The 25994-nt window shown below is 42.7% G+C and overlaps 1 protein-coding gene across 14 annotated transcripts in view; it reads left to right on the top strand.

Moving 5' to 3' along the window:
- The window catches only part of KIAA1217 (KIAA1217 ortholog), a 245569-nt gene that overhangs the window by 33509 nt on the left and 186066 nt on the right, over positions 1-25994 (top strand). For 3 of the 14 annotated variants that reach the window (XR_012653117.1, XR_012653116.1, XM_075047607.1), the window contains exon 1: positions 24332-24720. The exons of 2 other annotated variants lie outside the window; for them this stretch is intronic. Coding sequence is in view for 10 of the 12 variants with exons in the window: in XM_075047607.1 (XP_074903708.1) it covers positions 24651-24720 (70 nt within the window). In the remaining 2 variants the exon portion in view is untranslated. Of the gene's footprint in view, positions 1-24331; positions 24721-25994 lie in introns of those variants that run through there. 9 more of the 14 variants (XM_075047525.1, XM_075047564.1, XM_075047517.1 and 6 more) reach the window with 6 other exon arrangements.

Raw genomic sequence — 25994 nt, 5'->3', positions numbered from 1 at the left:
GGCTCTTAAGTTACAAGTTTTTTACTTCCTTACTTTGTCAAAAGTACTCCAAGTACTGTGCAGCTCCTGTGTCATTTAATGGGGGCCGTATTTTGTCCTTGTCCGTTGTGGGGACGCAGCCGGATCAGAGCAAGAATTTAAGTCAAATTAAAAATAAGCTTAGAAACCTCCTTTTGAGGACACAGGAGTCAATGTTGTTACTGACATTCAGCAGTCTTTGTTATGCTGAGTCTCTAGCTCTGAGTAATGCCCATGTCTTCAGCATCAGATCTACTACCTGCCTCTTGTGATGCCAAACAGTCCAGCACGGGCAGTGAGATAGTGATAGCCAACAGCACTCTCCCATGGTACGTTTTAAATGCCTTGAACCCAGGAGAACAACCTGAGCACCTGCTTCTTGTCCTGTGGTCTTAATCGTGCTGTCACCACAGAACTAACACAAGCGCACAGGTTTTAGTCACCGGACTCTCCTTTGACTGCGTTGTTTTGTCCATGGCTTCCCCTTGCCGGGGTGGTACCCTTGCTGCTGGGTTGCAGGCTAATGGAGAGGGGATAACTCCTGCTGTTCCTGCTGACATGGGGCCACCGCAGCCAGGAGCGCAGAGGAGAGAGGCCCAAGAAGCGGGGAAGCATGAGGAAGAGTGGTGGGATTGCTGCATGTTGGCTATGGGAAAGCCCCTTCCCTCCTCTAACTTCTAGGCATCTCTTGGGTCCCTCTTGGATCTGGCTTAGGTTGTCTGGAAGGTGGAATTAAATCTGTATAACAATTTTGCTCTCTGTGTCCTAAGGATTGTCAAAACCAGAAATAGAAGCGTTAGTTTATTAGTTTTAAGAATGGTGTAACTGAGGTAGAAGCATTAGCTGCATTATTGAAGCAAGTCTCCCCAATGATACTGGCGTGTTACCTCTGCAGGGGACCCTTATGAAATGTGTTACAGTGGGTTCTTTAAGGTACTATTCTTGAGAAGTGCAAGGTTACATCTTCAAAGGATATTTCTGTAGCAGCTGTGCCAAAACATGCATGTACAGCCGTAGCAGGTTGTCAGAGTTTACAGCAGTACTTTCTGGAAGGGAATTAAGGCAAAACAGGGACACACCAAGTTTTTGGAAGAACTGGGATGAAACTCCTGAGTCTCCATTTGAGCTGCAGTGTATGAGCCTTGCAGCAGCTGCTTCCCCCCACCTATGTCCTAGCTGTGTCCAGGGTGACTCTGACAGAGAATGCTACAGCCAGTAATGGTTTTCATTAAAAAAAAAAAAAGTATTAGCACCAGCAAACAAACCTTCTGTAACTTTATAATCAGAGATAACATGATGAGTAAAATGAGGATATGGTAAAGAGCATCACAGAAACTTCATTCACTACTAAATAGCAATTTCATGCAAACTGTGGATGCAGCCCATTACTGGGTCCTGCCACTACCCTCCTTCCACCTCTCTTCCAAGCAGGGGCAAAGTCTGTGGGCGTAAGAAGGGTAACTGCACTCTCTTTACTCCCCAGGGATGCTTTCTGGGCATTGTAAAATGAGATTTCAATTTTGCAGACTCCTGAGTAACCAGTGACAGGGTCCCTATGGAGCTTGGGACCATACTTTGGAAACCGCTGTCTTGGATTTTAAATGTGAAATCAAGATAGCATCTCTTAGCATTTAGTCTGGTATTTAGACGAACCTGGATTTTGGTATGGAAACCTAATTAGTCTGAGACAGCACTCCTTTTTCTTCATGCAAAATAAAAATCATCATCAACTGAATAGATCTGTAACAAATTTTATTGACATTTCGGAATGTGCAAACATTGCCAGTGTTAATTAAAGTATTGTCACATGCTTTCCCAGGACAGGATTTCAGTCTATTGGTGCATTTTCATACCTTCTGACTATATGGTAGGAGCACTAATCAGATGGCAGGTAGCCATGATGCTCAAACACCTCTCTCTGCACTTCTCCCAGAAGTACACTCAGTTTTATTTCCCTACTTCCTAATATAGGATTTCTTTGCCAGATAACTCGTGGAAATATTTTTCCTGTATTTCTTCATACTTTTCCCAATAGAGAGCGTCTTTCAGTCTCAGCTCTTTTCCTTTGTCACATTGACCCCAATGCTGCTCTTTCTGGATTTCCTGCACACTTTGTTTTTCCAAGTTTCTGTTTTCAGTTTGTGATCATTCTTTTGCACTGATGGAGCATCTGCCCATAATTTGCATTTCTGTATTGTGAAAAGCCATTTTGTTACATTGAGGCTTTGAGTCAGGGATGAATTCCAGTTTAGTTTGTTAGTCTTAAAGATGACTTTCGGTCATCTAACTTCAACGTCTGAATGAGCAGCCTGGGCTCCTGATACAGCAAATAAAACCTCCATAGAGAAGTCCAGAGCACTTTGGTCTTCCTGATCATGGATCAGATTGTCCTAAGTTGATTGTGGCTGGGGGAAGGTATGTCCTCAGGAAGGGCTTTTTTTGTCGCTTACTTTTTATGGAAGGTGATGATTCTGTTGTGCTGTTACAATTCTTCTGTCTCACATATAAATATTAAAAGGCTAGATCATGGTTTCTCTGTTTCTCAAGTCTATGGCAAGGTTGGAAAAAGGTAAGAGTAAGGGATTGGTAAATCTAGGAGTGGCATGATGTTTTGAGGATGCCTGTGATTGCCCATCCAATACTACTGAAAATCTCGTGAGAACTTTTTTTGTCAACACAGTCTCCACAAAAGAGTCCTGGGAAGGTTGTGTCAAAGCTAAAGTGCTGATGGCACAGCAGAGCTTTCAAGCTTCACTATCAGATCCCAAGGCAAAGGCATGGGCTACACAAGGCTGATTCTGGCCTTCCACCCTTCTTAAGATTATAAATGATGCTGAGGCTGCTTTAGCTGGGGCTGCAGCACCAGCCTCTCTTTGCCAAAATCCCTCAATTATACAGAGATCTCTAAGAGGGAATCTGACAAGCTGTTTTGCAAAGCCCCCTTTCTCAGCCTTTAAGAGAGGAGGGGATCTTGTCCAGGCTGGGGAAATGAAGAAGACACAGAGAACATTGTATCTTTAAAAAAAACCAAACCCCAAACAAACCAAAAAACAAAGGACCCCTCTATTTTCTCAGTTACTGAACTCAGCAGTCTGACAAGTGGGCTAATGCCCACCTTTCATCATTGCTGTAGCCAATGCTGATCTCAGGGTCTAGCATATGGTTTAGCTATTGATTTGGCTTCCATTTAATTGAGATCTTTGAAACAAGATTGTACCATGCTGTGCAGTGCACATTGATACAGCCACTCAGTAAATATTTTGCCTTTTCCTTGCCTACTAACGATAGCTGCTTGGAATAAATTTGTCAGGAGGCTGTCACCACCTGAGCCTTTTTGTTGTTTGTTTTCTGACTGTGGGTTCTATCGTATGGGGTGATTTCCCAGATCTTGCCAGGCTATGTGGGGCTGACATAGAAATTTTCATTTAACGTTCACAGCAAAGGCAATCTGTCCACTATTGCCCTCCATAAAGTGTCACTGGTTTATTTACAAGATTGGCTTATAAAAATACACATAGAGAGTGAGTGAAAACTTGTTTCCTTACTGTAAGTGATCTTAACAAAGAGCTTTCCGGACTTGAAAGGCAAGGCAAGTAAGCATTATGCTATGATTTAGGTTTCTGCAGTAGGAAATCTTTTCAAACAGCTCATAGAGATATTCTTTCTTAAACAGCTCTGTTGATCTTTAATAAAATGGTAGTCAAAATTTTGGGAGGGGGGTTGTTTTGTTGGGTTTTTTTAGTTCATTAGGTTGTTCCTGCCTGTAGATTGAGAGTTGCTTCCTTTTGCTGTTGAAGGCTGAGGTTGGAAAGGAAGACTTACTGCAATCTGTTTCAAGAATAGTCTGAGGAGAAGGAAATTCCCTTCTTGTTGTTAATAGCTGGTGCAGAACGCTCTGCTGGAGGAGGAGAATAGTTCAGTAAGTTAAAAAAATTTATGTGAAGTTTTTATTTCCTGCATCTTGCTATGATCTAGAAATTTCATTGTCTGTATTGCAAACATAGTACTTTTTATCTTCTTTATTAAGGGGTGGGGGAACTGTGGGTATTGTGTATAGCTTTGAACTCAGTAGATACTAATTTGGTGATACAGCAAGGGTGAAATGTTCAATTAGGAAAGAAAACAAAAGCAGATCAGCTACTGCTCGTATGACAAAGCACCAGCCTAAACTGATGAGGTACCTCTGAGAGCCATTAGCAGTGCATTTCATTATCCAGGAGCTTGGATTAAGAGAGAGAGGTAATTTTGCCCATCCATGCATCTGTAATGTTTTTATCTTTTCGGATGTTTCAGGTTGCTTTAGGGTACTTCCATCAACAATTTAGAATCAAGGGCCCTGTTTAAATATCAATAGCAGGGCAATCCAAACCTCCCTCAAGGCAGAGTTAGGTATCCTAGGTGAGCATATTAGAACGAGAGTGTTTGTCCAGATGCGTTTCACTTTAATCGAAAGTGGAGAGGTGTTCAAGGAATACCTAATGCTGTACTTTATCCAGAAGCGTGTGCGTGTGGGGTGTGTGTGTGTGTGTGTGTGTGCGCGCGTGTGTTCCTCCGGAGGAATTTTGTCTTCAGCCCAGTGGCTGGGAATCCACTGCTGCTTATGGGCCCCCTTGTAGGAGCTGTTATACAAATGCCAAAGAGGTTCCGCACCCCAAAAGTCTTAAACTGTGAAAATTCACATTTGTTCTCCTTTCGCACCCCCTAGAAACTGAGATTTAGTAAGCAAATGAGGGACTTCCTTAAACTTTCATGCAGCCGAACTCAAAATAAAATAATTAATTAAAAAAAAGAAGAAGAAGTTGGAGATGGAAGAAACATCTTCCACCAGATAATTTATCAAGGTATTCTCTGCAAGCCCTTTCAAGCCAAAAATGTTGCTGCAGGTGTGAAGTTAGTTTGCTCGTGAAGCTGCTTGTATACCCAGGTGTGCCACCCTCACACACCGTCCCTGTCACGTACGTGCTAGCCTTGAGAAGAGATGCATTCCGGTGTTGAGTGTCTCATCCCATCCCATGTTTTGCTTTGGGACTTGGCCAGGTGGGACTTGTTTTCACTTTTATCTTCCACACACAGTATCACCTGCTTTGGATTTCTTAAGATCTCTGTCAGATGTGCATGCCAAAATGTGAAACTACTAATGTTTGTTTCTTTCATGCATCCATTTAAGAAGATTATTACTACTTTTAAATGAAAGTTAAATATTTAGCTGAGAGAGCATATCTGCAATCCATTTTAAAGTATCATTTATTTTATTATGAGTAGTAGCCTGAAACCCATACCAGAATTCAGTGGACCATTGTACCACACGCTGTATGGGAAATTCTTGTGCCTCTTGATACAGTTTATAATTTAATTGATGATGAGCAATATAGAGAGGGAGAGAGATGCTGTGAAACATACAGGTGTAGCTTTATGTGTTTGTGCATACAGGTGTATATATGGGATAGTTCAAAGATTAATCACGAATAAATCAAGAATGTCAGATTGTCTTCCAGCCTATCTATATGAACTTACATATTTTTTGAAAAGTGTCAAATAACTAAAGATTGCAGCATTGTCTTTATTTCACTTTTCTTACATCACTTTATTTTCCTGTAACTTAGGGCCTTTGTGTTTCTTGCAAGCAAAAGCCCAGATTTCAACTTTATTTCAACTATATCTTAGGCAAATTTCAGGAATTCATGTGCCTTACTTTCATTTTTATCCTGCCATTGGAAATCCAAAAAGAAAATTGGTAATTTGTCTGTAGAACATGTTGGGTGCTTTTAGTGTGTTTCAAGTATTCGGAAATTTTACAGTTATCTCTTCCTTTAAATAGAACTGCATCCGTTGTCATTCCAAGTGCTGAGAAGTGGCATTGTAAGGCAATTCTTTTTGCACTCGTAAACAAGCTTCCATATGACAGTACTTTGAAAGTGTTTTTTAAATTGTGTTACATCTGTGTCTGATGTTAAAAACATTAAAAAACAGCCAAAACCCAAGCCCTCCTAACAACCTCAAAATGCAGAATATGTATACACCATATATATTCAAAACTGCCTATCTTTAATTTAAATAGCAAACGTAAAAGATAAATGCCCCCCTAAGCTTTCTCCACAAGCTTTGCTGCTTTATAGACTTTCTCTGCCAAACTTCCCTGTTCTTGCTTACAGCTTCCATGTCTGGGCAGAGCCAGTCACTCCTTCCACGCTCTGACCAGAGCTATTTGGATGTCAACTTGTCTGCAGGGTGACATGGCAAAATACCCGTGCCCCTTGCCGCAAAGCCCGCAGCACCCAGTGCCCCACACCTTTGCACCTTCTTTAATGGACCCTCGCCACCCTGCCCCAGGGCTGGCACAGGCAAGGCTGCGGAGGTACGGGTGGCACTGCCGGAAGAACCAGAGCGGCCAAACCCCACCTGCCTGTGCTGCAAAAACGTTGGGTTTAATTTATTGTTGGAGAAGCGGCGCAGATGGGAGAAAAAGTGCTGCAGCAGTCTGTAAGTGGGGTCTGCAAAACACCTTTGGAGAGCAGGCTGCTCACATCGCTGTGCGGTGGTGAAGTAGCAGAAATCACGACCTGACACCCGGATTGAGTGGTGCTGGGTTTGTCCAAGGCATGTGATATTGTGAATGGACTTGCACTGACTTTGTGTAAGGGTGGCAGAGGCTGTCAAAGCCCAGCAGCCAAGTATTGGTAAATTAAGCCAGCGGCAGGCTGAGAGAGACTAGATCAGCAGAGTAATACTGGTTTAAAATGTAAATAAGTTCATAAAGTTCATTAAAAAAAGAAACCTTAATTACATTTTAATTTTTTACGTAATATGAGTTTAGAAGTATTATACTGTGTGTAAATAAATTATGGTGTCTTTTTAGGAGACAGTAAGGCCTCATACGTGTATAAAATAGAAGTTAAAACACATAAACAGTAAAGTTAAGTATATGTGGGAACCACCTTGTGCAGATATTACCAAGTTACATTAAATTTTGCCTTGACAGTTTAGCTTTGCCCAAAACTCTTAATGTATTGGGTTCTCAGGGGCTTTAAGTCAAAGTCAACAGAATTTTTAGGTTGTAATTTTGCAGCAAATTGTGATTTTTATACAGACTGGTGAGGTTCAGCATGGTGAGAAGAAATTTATCCATCATTGGAAACTGTGTGAAAATGAGTTTTACTTACTGTTTGGATTTAAATTGATTCTCTTTTTATTTCTGTGCTTATTGATTAATTTAAAGTATAGGAATAAAAATTAATAGGTTATATTACAATGGCTAAATCTTGACAATAGTTTTGTAGGAAACAGACCATGTAAATGCAAAATCAGAATGGTGTGTTTTCCTAAAGTGGTACCATATGTTAGTTGATTAACAAGTTGTAGGGCTATTAGAAGATCTTGGCTGCTGGTAAGAAGGAGCATCTGTTTTCTAAGTCTTTTATCTAATATGTGTAAAGACTTTGCCAAGTCAAGTTTAAGCTTTTTTTTTTTTTTTTTTTTTTTTGTATATCAGCTATAAATTCCTTGGGTATTTTTCTTTCCATAGGCAACACTAATGCATTCTTGAGGTTTAAATCTAACCCCATTCCTGTGAAGAAAATGCAGTAATGTTAAGAAGTAATGCAGAATGTCTCATGTGTGGGTATTTTATATGAGCAGTTCAAAATTCTTCCAGCATCACAGCTTGTATTTGGTGTAAGCCATTATGTTTTGTTTTGTTTTTATCTTCAACCAGACATCAACCCCAGTAACTGAAAAGCGATTATAAAAGTTGCATTTTCCTTCAGAACTTAGCAGTTCACATTGACGGCATTGCAGTGAGTATGCAAAGTGCCAAGTGTGCACGCCTGCATGCATCATCAGTGTAACTACAAAAACAAGCCTCATGAGTTTTTATAGAGTAAAATGTACCATCTTCCACTTAAGACCTATTTTGAGATCTTAAGTAGAGTTTAAGTGGTTAATCAGTCTTATTATACTGGCTTGCAGCAGATTCTCTTGTGGTCTAGCCAGTTTTGGGGCTGTGGTGAGAGCCAACAGTCTGAGGCTTCACCCTGAAAACAAATGAGGTCTTAGAGACAGACTGGGGATTTAAAGTTGTTTCATGCCTGCCCTATAGAGCACTTCTACTCCTCTGTGTTCAGGAAGATCACAATTTGAGGTTTCCCGAACACAGCAACTAAGAATAACTTTTAACTTTTCTTATCCAGGCCTGATAAAGTCTTTGGACTTTTCTCTCAGTCAGGGGTCTTACCTTAGCACTCTGCTTTGATGTGACTTCAGGCTTGGGTTTGTGCACAGCACTTTGCTCAGAGCTACCTGGGAGCAGAAGGCTGAGGCAGGAGCTGGCTGGCCATTAGATGCCGTAGACCAGCAAGGACAGATCGTATAAGCTCTCTAGAGCTGCGCTGGCTCCCTGTCTGCCGAGTCCTGCGGCGTCTCTGATTTATGCAGCGCTGCATGTCATCCTGTGCGGTTGGTTTTGTTCCAGTGGACGAAAGCAGCGGTTGAGGTTAGATGAGGCTTCGCAAGCCTCAGATTTAAATATCAAGAGACTTTTCTCCTGGCCTGAGGGAACCTGAGCACGCTGACCCTTCAGAGCGGGTGTGAGCCTTTGGTACAAGGAGTAAGTACATCAAAGAAATAATTTCTCTCCACACGTTTTCAGTGGGAGACTCAGGTTTATGGAGAATAACTTTGTTTCGCATCCAGATGTAAACTGGCTGGGAATGTTTCTGTTTTGTTTGTCCGTCTGTTTTTAATTAGATTATGTATCCTCTGCCATGGGAGAGATGTCTCACAAATGCAGCCAGAGAGACCTCTCTAGGAGCAGCCTGTCTGTATTCAGCATCTCTCCCTCCCCTCCGGCGCTCCCACCCTTTCTGCTAGCTCCAGCGCTACCACAGCCCGTCCTTCCCTCCCGAGTCTCCGGATAACCTCACCCTCCACGGGAATTTCGGGACCTGCGTCCTGACTGCCCGGCAGCCAGCCCTTCGCCCCTGCCTCCCCTTCCCTCGATAAAATGCCACGCACCGCATCACGGGAATACACGACGGGTCCTGCGTGGCTGTGGCCTCGGTGGGCGCGGCGGCGGGCGGGGCTGCCCGGGAGGGGGCAGCAGCGCACCGGCTGCCCGCTGCCCCCCTGCCCGCTGCCCCCCTGCCCGCTGCCCCCCTGCCCGCTGCCCGCTGCCCCCCTGCCCGCTGCCCCCCTGCCCGCTGCCCCGGGCACGGCTCCCGCCGTTACCAGCCGCAGGGAGCGTACAGGACGTGCTTTTGCAGGTTCTTCTTTTGGGGCTCATTTCGTTTCGTGGAGGATGAGGGGCAAATGAAAATTTTAAAAAGATTTAAAAAAAAAAAAAAAGTGGTTTGCATGTTGCTAATATCTCTGTTGGCAAAGTCTGATTTCTCTGTTCATCTGATTTCTCCTTACTTTCATTAGAAGGCTGTAATTTGAAGCTGCGAAGGAAGTTTTGAAGCAGACAATGGGTGGAGATCAACCTATTTTCTCAGTGCTTTGGGACTTTCCATGGTAGGAAACTGTTTGTTTAGTTTTGCAAAAATTGCGTGCATTTCATTGGCAGTACATTGAGCATAGCCGTCTGATGACCACAAAGTGAAAAGCTAGGGCAAGTCTTAAGACAAAGTAGCAAGACAGGAAGCAATTTCCCTCTCCTTCTGCTGGGCTGCGTGCTTTAAGGAAGAGCAGCTTCCATGCCTGCAGGAGGTGAGTGCTGGCTTTCCCTGTAGGTACTCATGCTGATGCTGAACGGGCTTCAGCTGTTGTAAGCCCCCAGCCCAGCTCTCCGCCTCTCACCAGTCCAACTATCCAGTCTGCCCAGCTATCGACAGCTTTGAAATCTCAACCTTTTAACTATGCCTTCATGTCTACATACTGCTATAGCATTTCTTCATGTGTTTTCCGGTGGGGGCTATATGGGGCAAAGTAAGATATGTTGTCAGCAAAGTATGTTGAAGATGACGAGCCAAGAGATGAGAGGAGAAACAGCTAAGCAGACAGTCGCAGCGTGCGCGTGTGTGTTTGCGTGAGAGGAAGAAGCGTTACCTTCTCTGCGTGGTGCCATATGCTGCACAGACCTGAGATCCCGGCGCTGCTCAGCAGAGCCCAGTGTGGATGCCGCGATGCGTCTACATGGATTGGGGTCAAAGCGTAGAAGGAAGCGCTGTTTGCAACTCTTCTGGCACAGCCACAGCAACCGCTCGTGAAGTGTTACGGACAGAAGTTTAAGAGCAGGCTTCATGCTTCGGTTTTCAAAGCCTGGCCAGGAGTCATGCAACAACTCCATCTGGTATGGGACTGCAAACAGAAACATAGTGCAAGGGAAAGACAGACAGTCCTCAGCCTTGTAAAACAGCATTTTATGATGGTGAGAGTCTCCTTAGAATATGCTCTGGGTTGGATTGTTTTGTTTCGAGAGAGAAGTGTTTAAGAAACTGTTTGTCTAGTCTGCTGGCAGCAAACCAGTATGACAAAAAGTGTTGGGCAAAAATAGAAATAGGAAAGTCTTCACACAGAGAATCTGGAACATGAGGCTAAAATTTAGGATTAAATGTATGCTTGGCTCTTGAGGAAAACAGTCTACATGTGAATCACCCACTGCCTAAAACATTGTGGATATGTTAAAAAGAGTATTAGAAGATATTTCCATGTATAGACAGTACATGTTTTTCCAAATAAAAATTTAATTTTTTTTTTGTTCTCAGAACTATTTAAGGAAGTGTGATACCATCCCGAAAGCTGTATGTGCAGATGTTTTCAAGAGGCCACCACTACTTCCAGTGGAGAGCTGCGCACTGAACAGTGCTCTGCTCGGCCCGTGTGTGAGTCACCTCCTGTAACATTGGCCCTACACACATTGGGCATTTAGTCTAATGTGTATGCCTCTTTACAGTCAGGGAGAGATTTCTCAGAAGACTAATTCACCCCATCCTAAAATAGGTGTCTAGAAGGAGTAGGTTTACTAGGTGAATAGCTTACACTACTTGCTTGTATTTTTGATGGCTGAGACTAGGTGAGGTGTGGCAGGTTGACTTCCATTTGGAAGAAGGCAGCTCTAGGATTCTTTGGTGGCATCTAAGGAGAAGTCCCATTAGCTAGAAAATAGCACTCTGATTTTGTCTTATTTGTAGTGTCAGTATTGCAGATGGGCGTAAACCAGCTCTAGAACAACCAGTGCTTCTGCAAGCCTGCAGCCACCTTTGCAGGTCCGTATGCAGGTGCCCTGGTCTCCAGCAGAGGACAGATTTGGCTGCCCTGTGCAAACAGCAGTATGCAAAGGTTGCTTATGCAAGGTGTTGTGAACTGTGTGTGCTCCACACCCATGAAGCTTCTATCGGTTTATTTTTAACCACTTCAGATTTTCTGGGTCAAGAGTTACTGAGATACATCACTGTATATCGTGTCATATGTGCATCACTTTGAAAAACAGTATTTAATCAGGCAAATAAAATGTTTACAAAGAGTATTCTCCAATATATCCCAGCAGCTCCCTGTTACTGCAGTAGCTCCAAGTGCATGACACTCCTTACTAGTCTGATATGTTTCTGCAGTTAACACAGAAGTACATAATCTCAGGTATGAAACTGCCATTGCTTTCCTGCAAGTTTGATAATTCAGTAAGAACTGCTTTCTAAAGTACTTGAAAATCTAATGAGATTCTGGATAGGCCTCTTTCAAGTCAGCCAGTCATAACATTCCTTGAGAAATTGGTAGTAAAAAGTTTCTTACTGTGCATGGCTGCTTAATAAAAGGTGTATTATTCTTTGCCCTTGAAAAAATCTCCTGACTAACAAAAAAAAAAAAAAAAAAAGCCCCCAAACGCTCTCCAGTTTTCTTGGAACAGGAAAGCAGGGAGATTGTTAGACATCTCAATAAGGTAAGGAAATAGTAAAAGCAAATTTCCAAAGAACTGCAGGGATGAAGCTTCTGATGCCTTCATGGAGAGGTTGTGTGCGGTAGTGTGGGCAGATATTCAGGTTTCATGCTTCCAAATGAGAAAATTGCAATGATCCTGCTGCTGCCAGATCCCAGTACTATGCTGTGGAGTATGTGCACTAATCTGCACAGCCTTGCCTGCCCTTAACCATGGGTCCCATATCCCAGAAAGATGGGGAAGGGTGAGGGAGCCTCCGTGCCACCCTGTGCTTCAGCTTGAGTCATGGCACCTGAAGTCCTCCAGAGTGGCCTCTCTGTAGTGGGGCATTAATGAGGGAGAAAAGATGATCTCAGCCCCCCAGAGCTGTACGGATTCCTTGTTCAAAAGGTTTAATAGCATTCTGACACTTGGTGGTAGCCCGAGCTTCAGACACTGATGCCATGTAAGATTTACCCTGCATTGTCCGCCACAGCTGTGGAATAGCTGAAGCACTGCAAATTCATTCTCTAGCTTCCACTACACTAACTTTCCTGTGTAGACAAATGTTTAAGGCCTTTTTTACAACAGATGAGATGATATGACTTACTGTATTGTATGCCATTCATTCTCTTCCATATCCTCGCTCCAGGAGATTTCCGTACGATTCTCACTACACAGCAGAGTGTTTTGATTAGGTCTGGGGTTGTTATTTTTCTGTTGCAATGTAAGTGCTTCTGTTTCTTTATGTTTAGTGCGTATGACAAAGTGTTACTGTCAGCATCAGGGCTTCTTGTACCTTGTCAAAAGTAAGAGCAGTTGTAGCAGGTCAGACCAGAGGTCCAGCCTGACAACCTGTCTCGAATGGTGATGGTTACCTAGGGAAGAATACAGGATGAAGGAGGGTACGTAGTGATACTTCTGGAATATCCTCCCAGCTCCCAGCAATATATGATTAAGAGACTACTTGAAAGAAACCAAGGATTATGTCCTTTTTTTTAAACATTGCTCAATGGAATTTTTTTCCATTATCTTGGTTTTTTTATTTTTTTAAACTCTTGCAAACTCAGCAACTGCAGTGTTCTACAGCAAGAAGTTTCCCAGCTTACCATCACTTCCACAGTGCTCTGTGAAATTAATATTCACATCTATGTAGTTTTGAATCATTAGCCTACTTGTTTCATTTGATGACCCTACAGTCTGTATTGAGAGAGACAATGAAAAGTCTTTCCCTATTCAGCTTCTCTCTGTTACTCATGTTTATAGACCTCAAACAGATGTTTGAGTCATCTGTTTTCAGAATGGAGAGTCCTACATAATTTAGTTGTTCCTTGTACAGAAACTGTTCCATAACTTGGATCATCCATGCCTCCTTTTTCTTAACATTTCTATTTCTGCTGTATCTTTTTTTTCCTGGAGTGAATTAAAACTGCATGCAATATTCAAAATGCGGGTAGGCTGTGGATTTGTACAGTAGCATAATGATATTATCTGTCTTGTTCACTATTCTTTTCCCAGAATTTTCTAACATCTGTTTGTTTTTTTAATCACTAATGAGCACTGAGCTAAAATTTTCATAAAATGGTTATAACCTCAAACTCTCTTTTTGAGTGGTAATAGTCTGTTCAAAGTCAATGTGCATCACTTTGCATTTATCTACATGGGATTTAATCTGTCACTTTACTGCCTAGTCAGTGAATCTTGTGAAGTCTCTTCTTCATAATCAGCCCTCGTCTTTACTTCACTGAATATCATAATGTTCTCAGCAAGCTCTGCCACCTCACACCCTCTTTTCCAGCTCACTAATGTTGAGAGCTGCCTGGACCACTGCATTCCCTGTGATGCCATTGGTAATCTCCCTCCCCTGGGAAATTTGCCTTTTGTTCCTATGGGGTCTTTCCTATTTTTAGTCAATTTTTTATCGATGGGAGAATCGCCTCTCTTTGTTTCTTTACCAAGGGATGTTGCTACATGGCCTGGGGAAATCCAAGGGAACAGTATCTGATGGCTGTCATGTGTCTGTTCTCTCACTGGGTTGGGAAATGGAAATGCAGTTCTTGCTTCTGCTTTCCTCAACGCATATGAACTTGTGTTTCAGGTTCTCTCTGCAACACTAAATTATTAATTTCACAGGACCACATTAGGGTTTTGCTACTTGCCTAACACGTTGTCCACAAGCAACATGTCAAGAGTCCTATTGGGGAGTGACATACGCTGCTTTCTAAAGTCAGGGGGAAGTGTTTATGGTTCTTATTTTAGCTCCATCAGCAAAAGAAAATTATGAGTGATAGTGCCTCTGTGGCTGAATTTGTGGTTTATTGAAAACTGTGGCAGAGCCCACAAGATGAGGCGAGAAAATAATGTCTGATTTTAAATTTCAGCTGTTGGCTGCAGCTGCAGCTTTCAGAAAGCTTTTCAGCCTGGTTCCTGCCCCATTTTCTCCTAGCTTCCTTTACTGCAAAAGGAAGCTGAATTGCAACACTGAATGCTCCATGACTTGGGTTTTTTAGTATGCAAACAACTTAGGCTTTAAATGGCATGGCTTTGAGCATAGGAATTACCAGATGTACATTATTTAAGAAGGGGCTGAAGATACAAAAATTTTTAATACATTTTTTGAAGTCTGAATATGTAGCAATGTATTAGATGTTTTTTAAAAAAAAAAGAAGGTGAATGATTTAAGCTGTCTGCAAGGGGCTGAGTTTTTATGTTGATGTTTTATTGAGATGTCACTCCCTCAATGAACTAATAGCCTCAGAATTCACAGTTACTTATCATGTATCGAATAAAGCTGCTATATTCTTACAACTGGTGACAACTTCTGCAAGATGAAGGGGAATTAGTCTTTAACCAAATAAAGAATCCCTGCAGCATGGCAGTCCCACGCTGATGAAGACAGCTGAGGAACTGAAAACATGCTACCTTTCAACAACCGAGGCTTTATTCATGTCTTGGAAACATTCCTGAGATTTGCATGGAGCTATGAAGAAAAGGTATTTAGTGATGATTTGCAAAGCACTGCCACACTCTTAATGTCTCTGACTAAAATCAAGTACAGTGTAAGACACTGCTGAAAAAGGACCTCATGCTGCCCAGGAGGCCTTGCGTGGCCTTGTCCTTGAGAGGAATATTTCTCAGACTCTTAAAGTCAGAAGACCACCCAGTCTTTTCCTTGCAGGGTGGGGAAAACAAACAAATTACCTTCTTTGATGGTTGGGAAAAGAAAGTGATTGATAATTACTGCCTGTAGCATTTTAACCTGTAATTGTGGTATTCAGCCCGTATTTTCTGGCTGCATTTAGGCACTTCTTTAGAAAACTATCCAGATTTGATTTAGGTGTTTCAAGTAATGTCAGACTTCTAAAGCCCTCTGTCCTAATTTCCATTCTGCAGTCCATTTTCTGCACTTAGGTTTACTCCCATAGTCCTGGATAGAGGATAGCTCTGGATAGAGCTTATCTACCAGGACCCGGCTATTCTTGGTTTGAGCTCTTACAGCAGGACTCCTTGCAAAAAAAGCAGACTAAAAGCATTGAATGAATACTACTCATGGGTTGCAAACTCATCCTTCGCTTTCCCAGCACCTGCTTCCAAGGGCATTCCTGCTATGAGAGAAGATTTATAGGAGCTTATAAAACTGAAATGGGGGCATGTAAGTAATATTGTCATCTTGTCTCAAAGAGATTTTGATACTTTATTCCTTCCAGCACTTTGCCCAGAATTTCCTCCAAATGGTAAAAAGATTTAGATATCATTCCAGCTGCAGTCTTGAAGTACTATCTTTTAATGGCAGTTGTAGAGCAAAAAAGCAAAAGAGGGAAGAAAGTCTGAATTTATCACTGGACCTTGTTGTGTTAATTATGAAAGATTAAGGCAATAGTATGAAAATCATAAATAAAATTGAATAAATCACAAAGTTATATTTTGCAGGTGAGTCTTGGAAATCAGAGTATTGGTGTATGCAGTAAAAGCTATGTTACCAATTATTATTTAATAACCTTGTCCTTTGGAGTGAAGAAAACCTGTCGTCACTACTTGCTGCCTATTCCCTATCCTCAGCTATGCTGCATGTAAATGCATGTGCTATATTATGAGAGGTATTTGTATATCTCGGTGCAGACTTCCAGTTTGTAGAGGGAGATAACTAATATGATGTCATTTTATGTTGTCGGTGGAGAGCTTACTTTTGAGTCATCACATTGTTTGAAAAGTTTTTGTAAGAAATACAAAGCAGTTGGAATTAAATTGTCTTGGGTTATGTATTTATTCATGAGAGAGACAGAGGCTCTACCTCTGAATAAGCTTAAACCTTGTATGACACCTTTCTATGCTGACGTTGCTTATTCTTGCCTTCACCCCAGGCAGTTTTGTGCGCTTCTTGGAGCCTGATGAGACGAATCATTGTTACTTTTTCTCCCTTTTTGTCTTCTGCAAAAGTGTTGCACAGAAGGAGCAGACTTCCCCTTGTAGGAGAAATAGGATATGACACCAGAGTCATGTCAATGCGGTTTGCTCGGTGCTTGGACGTTTTGCCCTTGCCAAACCTGGAGCACGGTCTCCCTTTTCGGGAGGAGGTAGCCACAGCCACGGGCTCCCTGTCCTGTCTGGGGAAAGCTCTCCAGCCTCACATCCCTTTCCCTGGGACATCTATGCTGTTGTGCAGCATCCAGCTGCATCAGTGTTTTCAGAGGTAAACTTAGGTCTTGTACCCCTTTGTTACTGTTAGTATATTAAGTTCAGAAGAATAGGCTCTGATAATCCTGCTAGCTGTACTACAAGAAGATGGGAATACTAGAAAGAAAGGGAAGATAGGCAAAGACTTGATTTCCAAGATGAAAACCGAGACTCAGGTATAATGCAAGTCTTCAGGAGCTCAGCTGATGTGAGCAATTGAGGAGGAGGCTGTGAGGTGGCTTTCTTGCCACGTGCAGGTCCTACAGAATTGGTGGGTCTGGCTGACAAAGGGGGAACAAGTCTGATCACTGGAAACTGAAGTTAAGTCAACTTTACCCTGAAGAAATAGGAAGCAATTTCTTAGCGCTGAGAATAATTAATCAGTCAATTAACTGTAACGTAGTCTTTGAAATGAGAATGGGTATATTTGCAAAGCCACGTTAGCCCAGGTGCAGCAAGAAAGCCTGTATTTATGGGGGTGGTTTTTGCAGGGCGGAGGGTCGTGGCAGCCCTGCTGCTGCTGGACGTGGTGTGCCTGAGCCGTCAGCTCCATCAGCCACCTTCGTGGCCCTGCGTGCTGAAATGCCCTGAAATAACATGCTTGTAGCACTGGCAGCTCTGTATTAAAGACAGTGATTATAATCAACTGTCGTGCTTCAGCCTTTCAGCAGGTAATGTGCAACGTTCAGGGGGATTTGACCCTCTCCACGTACATTGGGCAATGTATGTTTCGAGGTGCTTTTCTTTTTCCCTTCAGGTTGTTTTCATGCACAAGAGACTGACTGTGCTGGAGACAGTGACTGGATGTATGCACCACAGCTTTGAGGTTAAGATAGTTTGGGGTTTTTTTAAGGCGGATGTCTGATCTGGGAAATTAAAGGCAGAGGAAAGAACTTTCCTCAGGGTTAAGTCAGTTGGGAGCTTGATGTCCTTCTCTTTCTTATGCTGATCATCAGGGTAGATCTCATCACATGTGTGGTGGGGTTTGAAACAAATGCTAGTGCAGATGCAGCATTGGTCTCCTGAGATCAGTAATGTGTTCTTCATCTCATTTAAGTGTTTGGCCTTTGTGTGAGGATGCCATGTCAAATTTAATGGCTTGTGATAGATGGGAAGTCGAACAAGATAATCAAATGGTCCCTGTTGCCCTAAAGCTATGAAATCCTAAATACTGAAGAGTGAATTAATAGGCATGCATCCTGGCAGAACAGATTGGGCAGGCCTGAGAAAGAGCAGGAGTACCACTGCTGTCAGCTCTGATTGCTTTCTTACTAATCAGCTGTCTTAATGATAGCATCAGCATGGCCTGGGTACGTCAGAGAGGCACTTTTGAAGGAAGAGGAGGTACATACTGTTGGAGAGGCCATGGAATCATTTCCAAGCTGGAAGTTCTACACTAGCCCGCTGCTCAAAAGCTTTACAAACTGCAACCTGTGACTATCCACGCTGGGTTAGAAATCAGATCTGCATGGAAACAAAGCTGTAAGAATTTATTCTGCTTGTCTTTATCTCTTTTCAGACATTCCGATTGTCATTTGCTGTGTGGTACTGCCTTTGTGGCAGGAGACAAGGGAGAAACTGTAGTAAGAACAATTAAAAATGCCAACTAATTTAGTCACTGTATCGCTGACCTCTCTAGTGATTTTAGTCTGAGTCCCAGAAAAATATCTAGTTCTTGCCAGTAACATTGTGGAGAAAAGTCAAATATATGATTGGGTACAGACCAGAGATGAATAAAATAATAGTGTTCCCAAAAAAGTGACTTTTCAAGAAAGACCATCATCATGAATTGTGTGAATGCTGTGGGTTGGCAATACTGGTACCATTGTGTTAATTTCTAATCATTATTTACTAATTATTTTATTTAAACCATTCTTTTGCAATAGAATATTTATCAGAATGGCCTGTTGATGCGTAAGTAGTTATGGTAATCACAACAAAACTTGAACTATTATATTATTTCTGGACCCAGGCTCCATCAAAGTACACATCAAAGTATTTCCTATTAATTCAAGCAATCACCTGACAATCTTATAAACTCCATGTGTACTTGGTAAGAGCTGAAATAAAGGATCTCTCATGATTCTTTTGAAGTGTAATTGTACTTTGCGGAGAGCAACTCTCGGTACCTTTGATCACTAAAGCATGCCACCTCATACATTTACAAACAGATCCTGCAGACATCCATGAAACCAGCAATAGTCAGTGTTTCAGGCGTTAAGCCTATTCTTCTGGCAGTGCTAAAAAGTTGGACCAATTTGAATCCAAACTCTCACCAGAGCTCTGTTTGAGTGAATTCATCCAAAAGGGAACTTAACAACCCCAAAATGCTTTACACTGGGGAGAAATAGAATTTGAATGTAGAGCAGATGGACTTAAAAGTGACCTTCTCCCCTCCCTTTCTTCCACCTCCCTCAGAAACAATTCCCTACACTGTTCCTTCCCACCCACATATTGCTTTTTATTTGATTAAACTCCAGTGATTGAAATTTCCGCGATGTAAGGCACATTTTCCTTTCACAGAGTTATTTGTTTGGTACCTTACAAAAACATATGTTCTTATTTTGTATTTCTGTGTTTGCAGGCTGATCTCATTCCTTACCATAGGTGATCCTGTAATGGGAAGTGTGATGTGTGAAGGGCTGGCCAGGCTGGCAGGCACGAGGAGGAGCTGTAGTGTGCCAGAGTCTTCAGTTCAAAGTTGGCTGCGCTGGTGGCAACATACTAATATTAATGTTAGCTTCGTACGGTGGGATGACAAGTGTGTGGGGTTAAAAAGTCTGAAATAAGGTGTTGCGTTACACGAGTCAGAAACATGCATCCTGTAATTATGCTCATTTAGCTCTGTTCTATCTTACCTCGGGCGGTGGGAAGGGAAGTCATGTTAAAGTGTATCTAGAGTTAGCTTTGTTGGGACTGTCCCAAATTAGAGAGGAAGATAAAGTTATGGATGAAAGAGAAGAATCTTTTTTTTCTCTCCCCACTTGCATGTTAGTGCCTCTTTGTGATGACCACAGCCCTTTTTCTCAGTTTGATTTAGGGCATGCACAAGTGTTTACTGCTTTCAGACCTTTTAATTTATTTAAAAAATTGGAGGGGGAGGAAGGAAACAAGAATAAAACTTGGAAAACCTAACCTATTTAACATGAGGTAGGTGTCCATGTGTGAGAGTAGTGAGCTTGAGCAAAATGTCTTTTGGAGTGAATGAAGGATGCTCTGTTACTTGGAGATGTGCGAGACACTTAACAGCACAGTGCTTGTTGGTGGGAGGTGGGCTGGGACACTGCAACCTTTTTCATACCTGAGACCTCAGTGATGCCAAGCGGCAGGTGATTATAGCTGCTCCCCAGAGCTCCATTTGAAATGGAATTAGAAAGATGAATGTATCTTCTGACTGAATATCTCATGTTCAACCCCTTAGTGACTCTTTTTAATAGTTGTTTTAGTGATTGAGGCTGGTGGTGGCTCTTGGCAGCACTGTCAGTCTCTGAACTTCTCTGAAGAGCTGAAACCTGTAGGTCTGTCAAGACACGATGAAATTCTGTTGCAGAGATGTGTAGAGAAGCTCATATTCAATTTTCTTTTTTAGTTCAGCTGGAGTGTTACCATTTCACTCCTTGGGCTAATTTTTCCTCGCAAGTATGAGAGTTCTTAACTGAACTGGAATGTAGGGAGTATAAATATTGAAACTCTCCACAGATTTTTTAACAGTGAAGGTAATTTCATGATAAATAATCCCAGAGGTTGTATTAGATTGTTTGTCATTGTAAATTTTAAAATCAAGTTCAGATGTTTTCCTTTAATTTAACCACTGGATAGTTTAACCACTATCGTTGCATTAGAAACAGGACCCAGTTCACTGAAAGCCCTTACTAAGCAGATGAGACCAAACGATCATAAAGCGCCCCTCCACATCTTAAAAACCTTTGATTCCTTGTCGTACAATACCAAATCACTAGACAATTAATTTTAAAATAGTGTGAACCTCTTTCCCCCCAGATCTACTTGCATGGATTCGTATCGATAGACCTCAGAGACTTTATTCATTTTGCTTGTACAAGCTAGTGCCTAGTATTATATCTTTGATAATATACTATCTGAACATAGTCCTTTTCTTTTAGGAGTGAGTCTGGTTTAGTTTTAAGCATTGAGAGACTACAGCAAGGACGACAGTGAACTCGCTGAGCACAAATGAGAACAGAGATGCGCTCAAATGAATTGCAGCACTGAAGCTGCTCTCTGCTGGCTGAGGTGGAAATCAGAGTTTCACCCCCCTCGGGGCTGTTCTTCCATAGTTGGTTAAAGCTATTTTCTCCATTTCAAATCTGACCGATTGGTAGCGAATGGCCACCCACGACTCCCTGGCATGGAGGGGAGGTTTCCTAACTCGCTGGAGCGTCCTCTGGGTGCTCCCTTCCTCCAGGGAAGGGCCAAGACATCTCTGGCTGGGGAACGGCTTGGAGAGGTGCTGCAGTATGACCTGCTTGGGTGCTCGTAACTCCTCCCAGACTTCTGCCTCACCACTCCAGGTCTAATATTTATTGTGTTTCTGGACTATTGTAGGCTAGACAGCGGTTGGCTGGTTCCTGCGGAGAGCATTCATGACATTTTTCTCAGTGGCTACATGGTTTCACATGGGCATGGAGACAGGTCTTTAATTATGGGATGCCTCTTCTGATTTAACTATTAATAATTAACTTCCCAGTTTTTTAGTTGTGAATAATTGCTAGAGCCATGGAGTTGTTGTATATTATAAGTTTGACTAATTGAGCGCAGCCAGTATTTGTTAATCGTTCCTTTTATGCACATTCTAAACCCAGAAGTGTTTAAGTTGCTCTGAGACATTAATTTTAAACACAATTAAAACAGCATAACCTGTTAGCAATTACTCTCCCTGCATTGTTTTGATACTGATGGGTCCAGATCTGAGCACAGTAATTAAAAGGAACCACTGTTATTGTTGATCCCAAAGATAAACAAATGCTGATTGCATGCTGTGAACTGGTTAATCAAGTTTATTTAACTTGTCGTTAGTGATTCATCCCAGTGACTGTGCTGGGGAGCTCTTTATTTGAGCCTAACAGTATAATGGTTCTGGCTGTCTCCAGATTCTCAGCTGGTAAAGGAGTTTCACCAATTCTTTTAAATAGTCTTAGGTAACATCTTAAGGAATGGCATTGTTACATATATTATTTAAATGCAGTTTGGGACCGAGGACTTTTGCCTTAAAGTCAGGACACGGTTTGGGACCTTACTGTCGCAACTATTCCTTGTCCTGAGCAGCGGCAGAGGCAATTATGTTTCCTCTGAGGCTGGGCAGGCTCTTTTGTTTTGTTTGATTTTGATGATACTGAAGCGTGCCATGTTTAGTCTCACCTTTTGCCAATGCTCTTTAATCCAGTTGGAGAGACTACTTCTGCAGCCACAGAAGTTCTCTAATGTGACACCAGGTTTTCAAGTCACACATCCACAACCAAATAAGCAATCTTTCTTAGATCATCTCTGCATTTTGGGGTCCATGCTGCTCAGGCCCCTTAGCAGCATCAGCAATGACATTTAGTGTCAGTCTCAGCAGTGGGAGCATCTTGCTGTGGCCGTGAAAGCAACAGCTTCAGACCAGGTTGGCACCGTCCCAAGGGGCACCTGGCTGGTCACTAGGACATGTCAGTGGGGAGTCAAGAGACTAACTCTGTCCTGTGCTCTTGGCTGTGGAAACTAATGGTGCTGGCTAAAAGTAGATATTTTATTTTTAAATTTTTTTTTTTTTTTTTTTGTCTTAAACTAATTTTCTAGGGGTTTTTTTCCCCTACCGTGGATGGAGGTAAATCCTTCTAAGGGGCTAGAGTGCATTGGTTTTGATCTTATTAAAGCTCTGGCTACAAACTGTACTGATCTCCAGAGCTAACCCTGTTTTTGTACAGGGCTGCAAGAGCATCTTCCTTTTAGGCATTTGTAGGCAAGTATGTTTTGTGCTTTCTGTTGTGTTATTTCAGGATAAGGTCTTTTAAAATGTCCTTAGTTTCCTAACTCTCAGTGTCTGAGGCCTGTGTACAGGTAATGTCTTGGTACAGCTTTCGTTTTGCTACTCCAGGCAACTGCACTGGCTTTCTTTTCCCATCAGGGGTTTCTGAGTTATTTTTATATTTCTTGAAGTTGGTGGTGTTCAGTGATCACTGTTCCTGTAAGATCCCTCTTCTCCTTCCAGCTGGCTGTGAATGTAAATTGCAAAAGGATCATCACGCTTGCCAGACTCTGGAAAACCTCAGTGTTAAAGGCACATTATTCCTCCATATCACAAAAGGCAACATCAGATAAGTGGGATGGCTGGCCATCACTTCTCCTCCTAAAATAGTCCACAGTCAGAATGAGCAGGAGTAACCCAAGGCCAGTAAAAACACTACTTTAAATACAATGTGTATCACACTGTTTTCTTTATATTGCAGGGCAACTATAGGAGTATTCTGTTGGGAGCACTCTACTGCAGACCTTAAATAACAGTGCTAATGTTTAGATTGTATTTTCATCTTTTCTATGTTTTCCGTGCCAGATTTCTGGGACCTTTGCCAGGTTCCGAGACCATATAGAATTAATTGTTAAAAGGGAAAATAAATATTTCTTAAGTGCTGAAGAATATGTACGTCTGATCTAATGAACAATAGTTTTGTTATCAATTGTTAGTTGTAATTTACTCAAAAGTTTTTTCTGTCTGGAAGGAGGAGGATTGGGCCATGAGGAGAGTGATTCTCCTTGAGCTTCTGTATTGAATTTATATACACACAAAGCATTTCTGCATTCAATAATCTAAGTAGACAGGATGACATTTCTGCCAGATAGAGGTGTAGAAGGAAACATAGGGGAATTTTCCTAGCCTGTTTGGACTGGGTGGTTGAGAGGTCATTGCAAGCAATTTTGCTGATGTTATATTGAAGTCAGAGTTGAAGAAAGCTTGGAAGATGAGATTATGCTAGATCTGTGTAAAAAGACATCCAAGATACTAGCTGTTGTCTGGTGTTGCAGTATGAGGTTGATTTAAATGAGAAATTGCATATTTTTATTAATATCTCAGTTATGCTTTGTTCTTAACCTAATTCAGAAGTTGTCCGCAGATAAACTTTCTGGTCTCGATGCTGTAACTCAACACTCGGTTTGTTGCACCATCTCTGGCTCTGCGTTAAGATTTTGATAGACTAATTCGGTCTGATATTCTCCACTAAATCAACACACGTGGCAGCTGCTGGCATCTGTGGGATTTGATCTCGTCCTTCTCCGCCACGTTATTTTTTGCCTCGCAGCCCAGTGGATCTACCGATTCTCACGCAGGCTTCCGGCCTCTGATCTGCCAAAAGAGAATTTGTTCTATGTTTCTATACGCTTTGCTACCGAGGCTTCAAAATCCCCCTTAACCGAAGTCCCCGCTCACGGATTGCTACCATTCGTTTTTATTGGCTCCACTAAAGTTGCATTCCTGTATCTTGATTTTTCCCCAATTCATTCTCCGAGCAGCTTGAAAGAATTCGGCAGAAAACAAAACCTCAAAGCGCTTATATAATGAATTACTTTTAAACGAGACGCTAAAAAAGACAGAGGAGCATTTATCAGGAATGTTTGTGGGCTTGGTGGTTACGAGCTTAAAAAAATATGCTGTGGAAAGGCTTTTGTCCCATGACAGAGATTTAAAAGGCTACGGATTCGGATTCCAGCAGCGACCCGGGCCTGTAATCATGTTTGAAACGTTCCCTTTCATAAGGCTCCCCGGCTGCAGCGGGAAGCGAGCCGGCTAGGGGCTCGCCTGCAGAAAAGCCCATCACCTGTTGGGGCCCCGGGCTCGGGGGGCTCGGCCGGCCCCCGCCGCCGCCCGCCCTGCCCTGCCCTGCCCTGCCCGCCGCTGCGGCGAGGAGCCCCGCTCCCGGCACCGCGGGCACGCCGGGGGCCTGCGGGGGGACCCGCACCCGGCACCGGACCCGGCACCGGCAGCGGACCCGGCACCGGCAGCGGCACCGGCGGGAGGGCGGCTTCCCTTTCGCCTCCCGGAGCCTGCCGCCTGGCGCTGACAGCCCGGGCGCTGCGGCTTCCAACTTGGAGAGGGGAGCTTGTGCGGTAGGCAGGGACAATGGAGGAGAAGGAAAGCCAGAAACTTGAGCTGTGCCTGGCTTGCTCGGCAGACAGCAGGCAGATGAAGGGTAAGTAAGGGAAGCAGGCAAAGATGGAGTTACATGGAAACGTGCCCCTCGTTGCTGCTTTTTTTGTGACCGGAGGCAGAATGCATGGAGGGGGAAGGAGGAAAAAAAAAAAAAAAAAGAAAAAAAAAAGGCATGTCTTTCTTGTGCTAACGGCTCTGCAGATTTCCCTAACGCTCCGACTTTGCGAGTTTAACTTTCTCTTCAGAGAGATTCCTGTCTACCCTGTAAAGCAGGGAGCATGCCGTACTGCTGTCACAGTTCGCAGGACACTCGCTGCCTGGTGCGGGGGGGCCGGGGGGGGGGGCGACACATAATGTCACGTTCCCTTTAAATGCTCTGCATGCTTCACCTACGGCAGAGAAATAGCTCTTCTTTCATAGGAGGAGGTTTGAGCTCACCTTTTCCTCGGGGTGTCTTTTGAAAGAGGGAGATTCACGGCAGACTGTCACAGCCTTAGTTTACTTTGTGTGAAACCAGTTGGGTTTGCTTTGGAGCGAAGCCAGGAAATTAGAAGCGTGGTTTTCACGGCGGGTCAGCTGCGGTGCGTTTGTACCATTACTGTTGCACTATATATTTTGTCTAAAAGAAAACTATTTCCTGGGGAATTCTACGTGGGCTATTCCACGTGGAGCGTAACATTCGGGTAGCATGACAAATACCTAATCTAATCTGTATCTATTATAGTATTTGTGGAGCACCTGTGAACATTCCCAGTTCATGTGTATTGTATTCTTCATGGGCACTTCAGAAAAAGTTGTGCTACTGTGCTTCTGTGAAACAAATAGTGCGTGGTCAGGTACATGTGGTTTTAAAAAAAATCACACAAGTTTATGAGTCTGTAATACCAGAAAATAGTGCCTAGAGAACTCTGGAGAAAAAAATACTCCCCCCTTTTTTGGGGGAGGGGTCATTAATTGCTCTTTTGAATCATTTTTTTAAGTTAAAATACTGGGCAGCGCAAGTCACGTGACTCTGTGTCTCTATATGTTTGTGTTTAGTGGGACGGAAATCTTCACTTAAAGGATGTGTCTGAATAGGAAAAAAACCAAGAAGCCTTCAGTAATGTATTTCTTCTATAATGGTTGTATGAAGCTGCCTGAGACATGTGTGGAGCTAGGAAGACAGAGGTCTGACCAGCCTGATCCTATGATTCTCCAAAATTGTGAATGCTGAAAGCTCATAACCAAATGCAGTAGTTCTGGCCCATATCCAAAATTTACATTTGAAAGTTCCTTGGAAAGAGAGCTAATTGTAAAGACAGTGGAGTAAATTAG

Source organism: Buteo buteo, chromosome 2, assembly GCF_964188355.1.
Source record: "Buteo buteo chromosome 2, bButBut1.hap1.1, whole genome shotgun sequence".
NCBI classification, from domain to species: Eukaryota; Metazoa; Chordata; class Aves; order Accipitriformes; family Accipitridae; genus Buteo; species Buteo buteo.
Note: the sequence above shows the minus strand (reverse complement) of the source record. Positions and strands in the feature narration are given on the sequence as shown.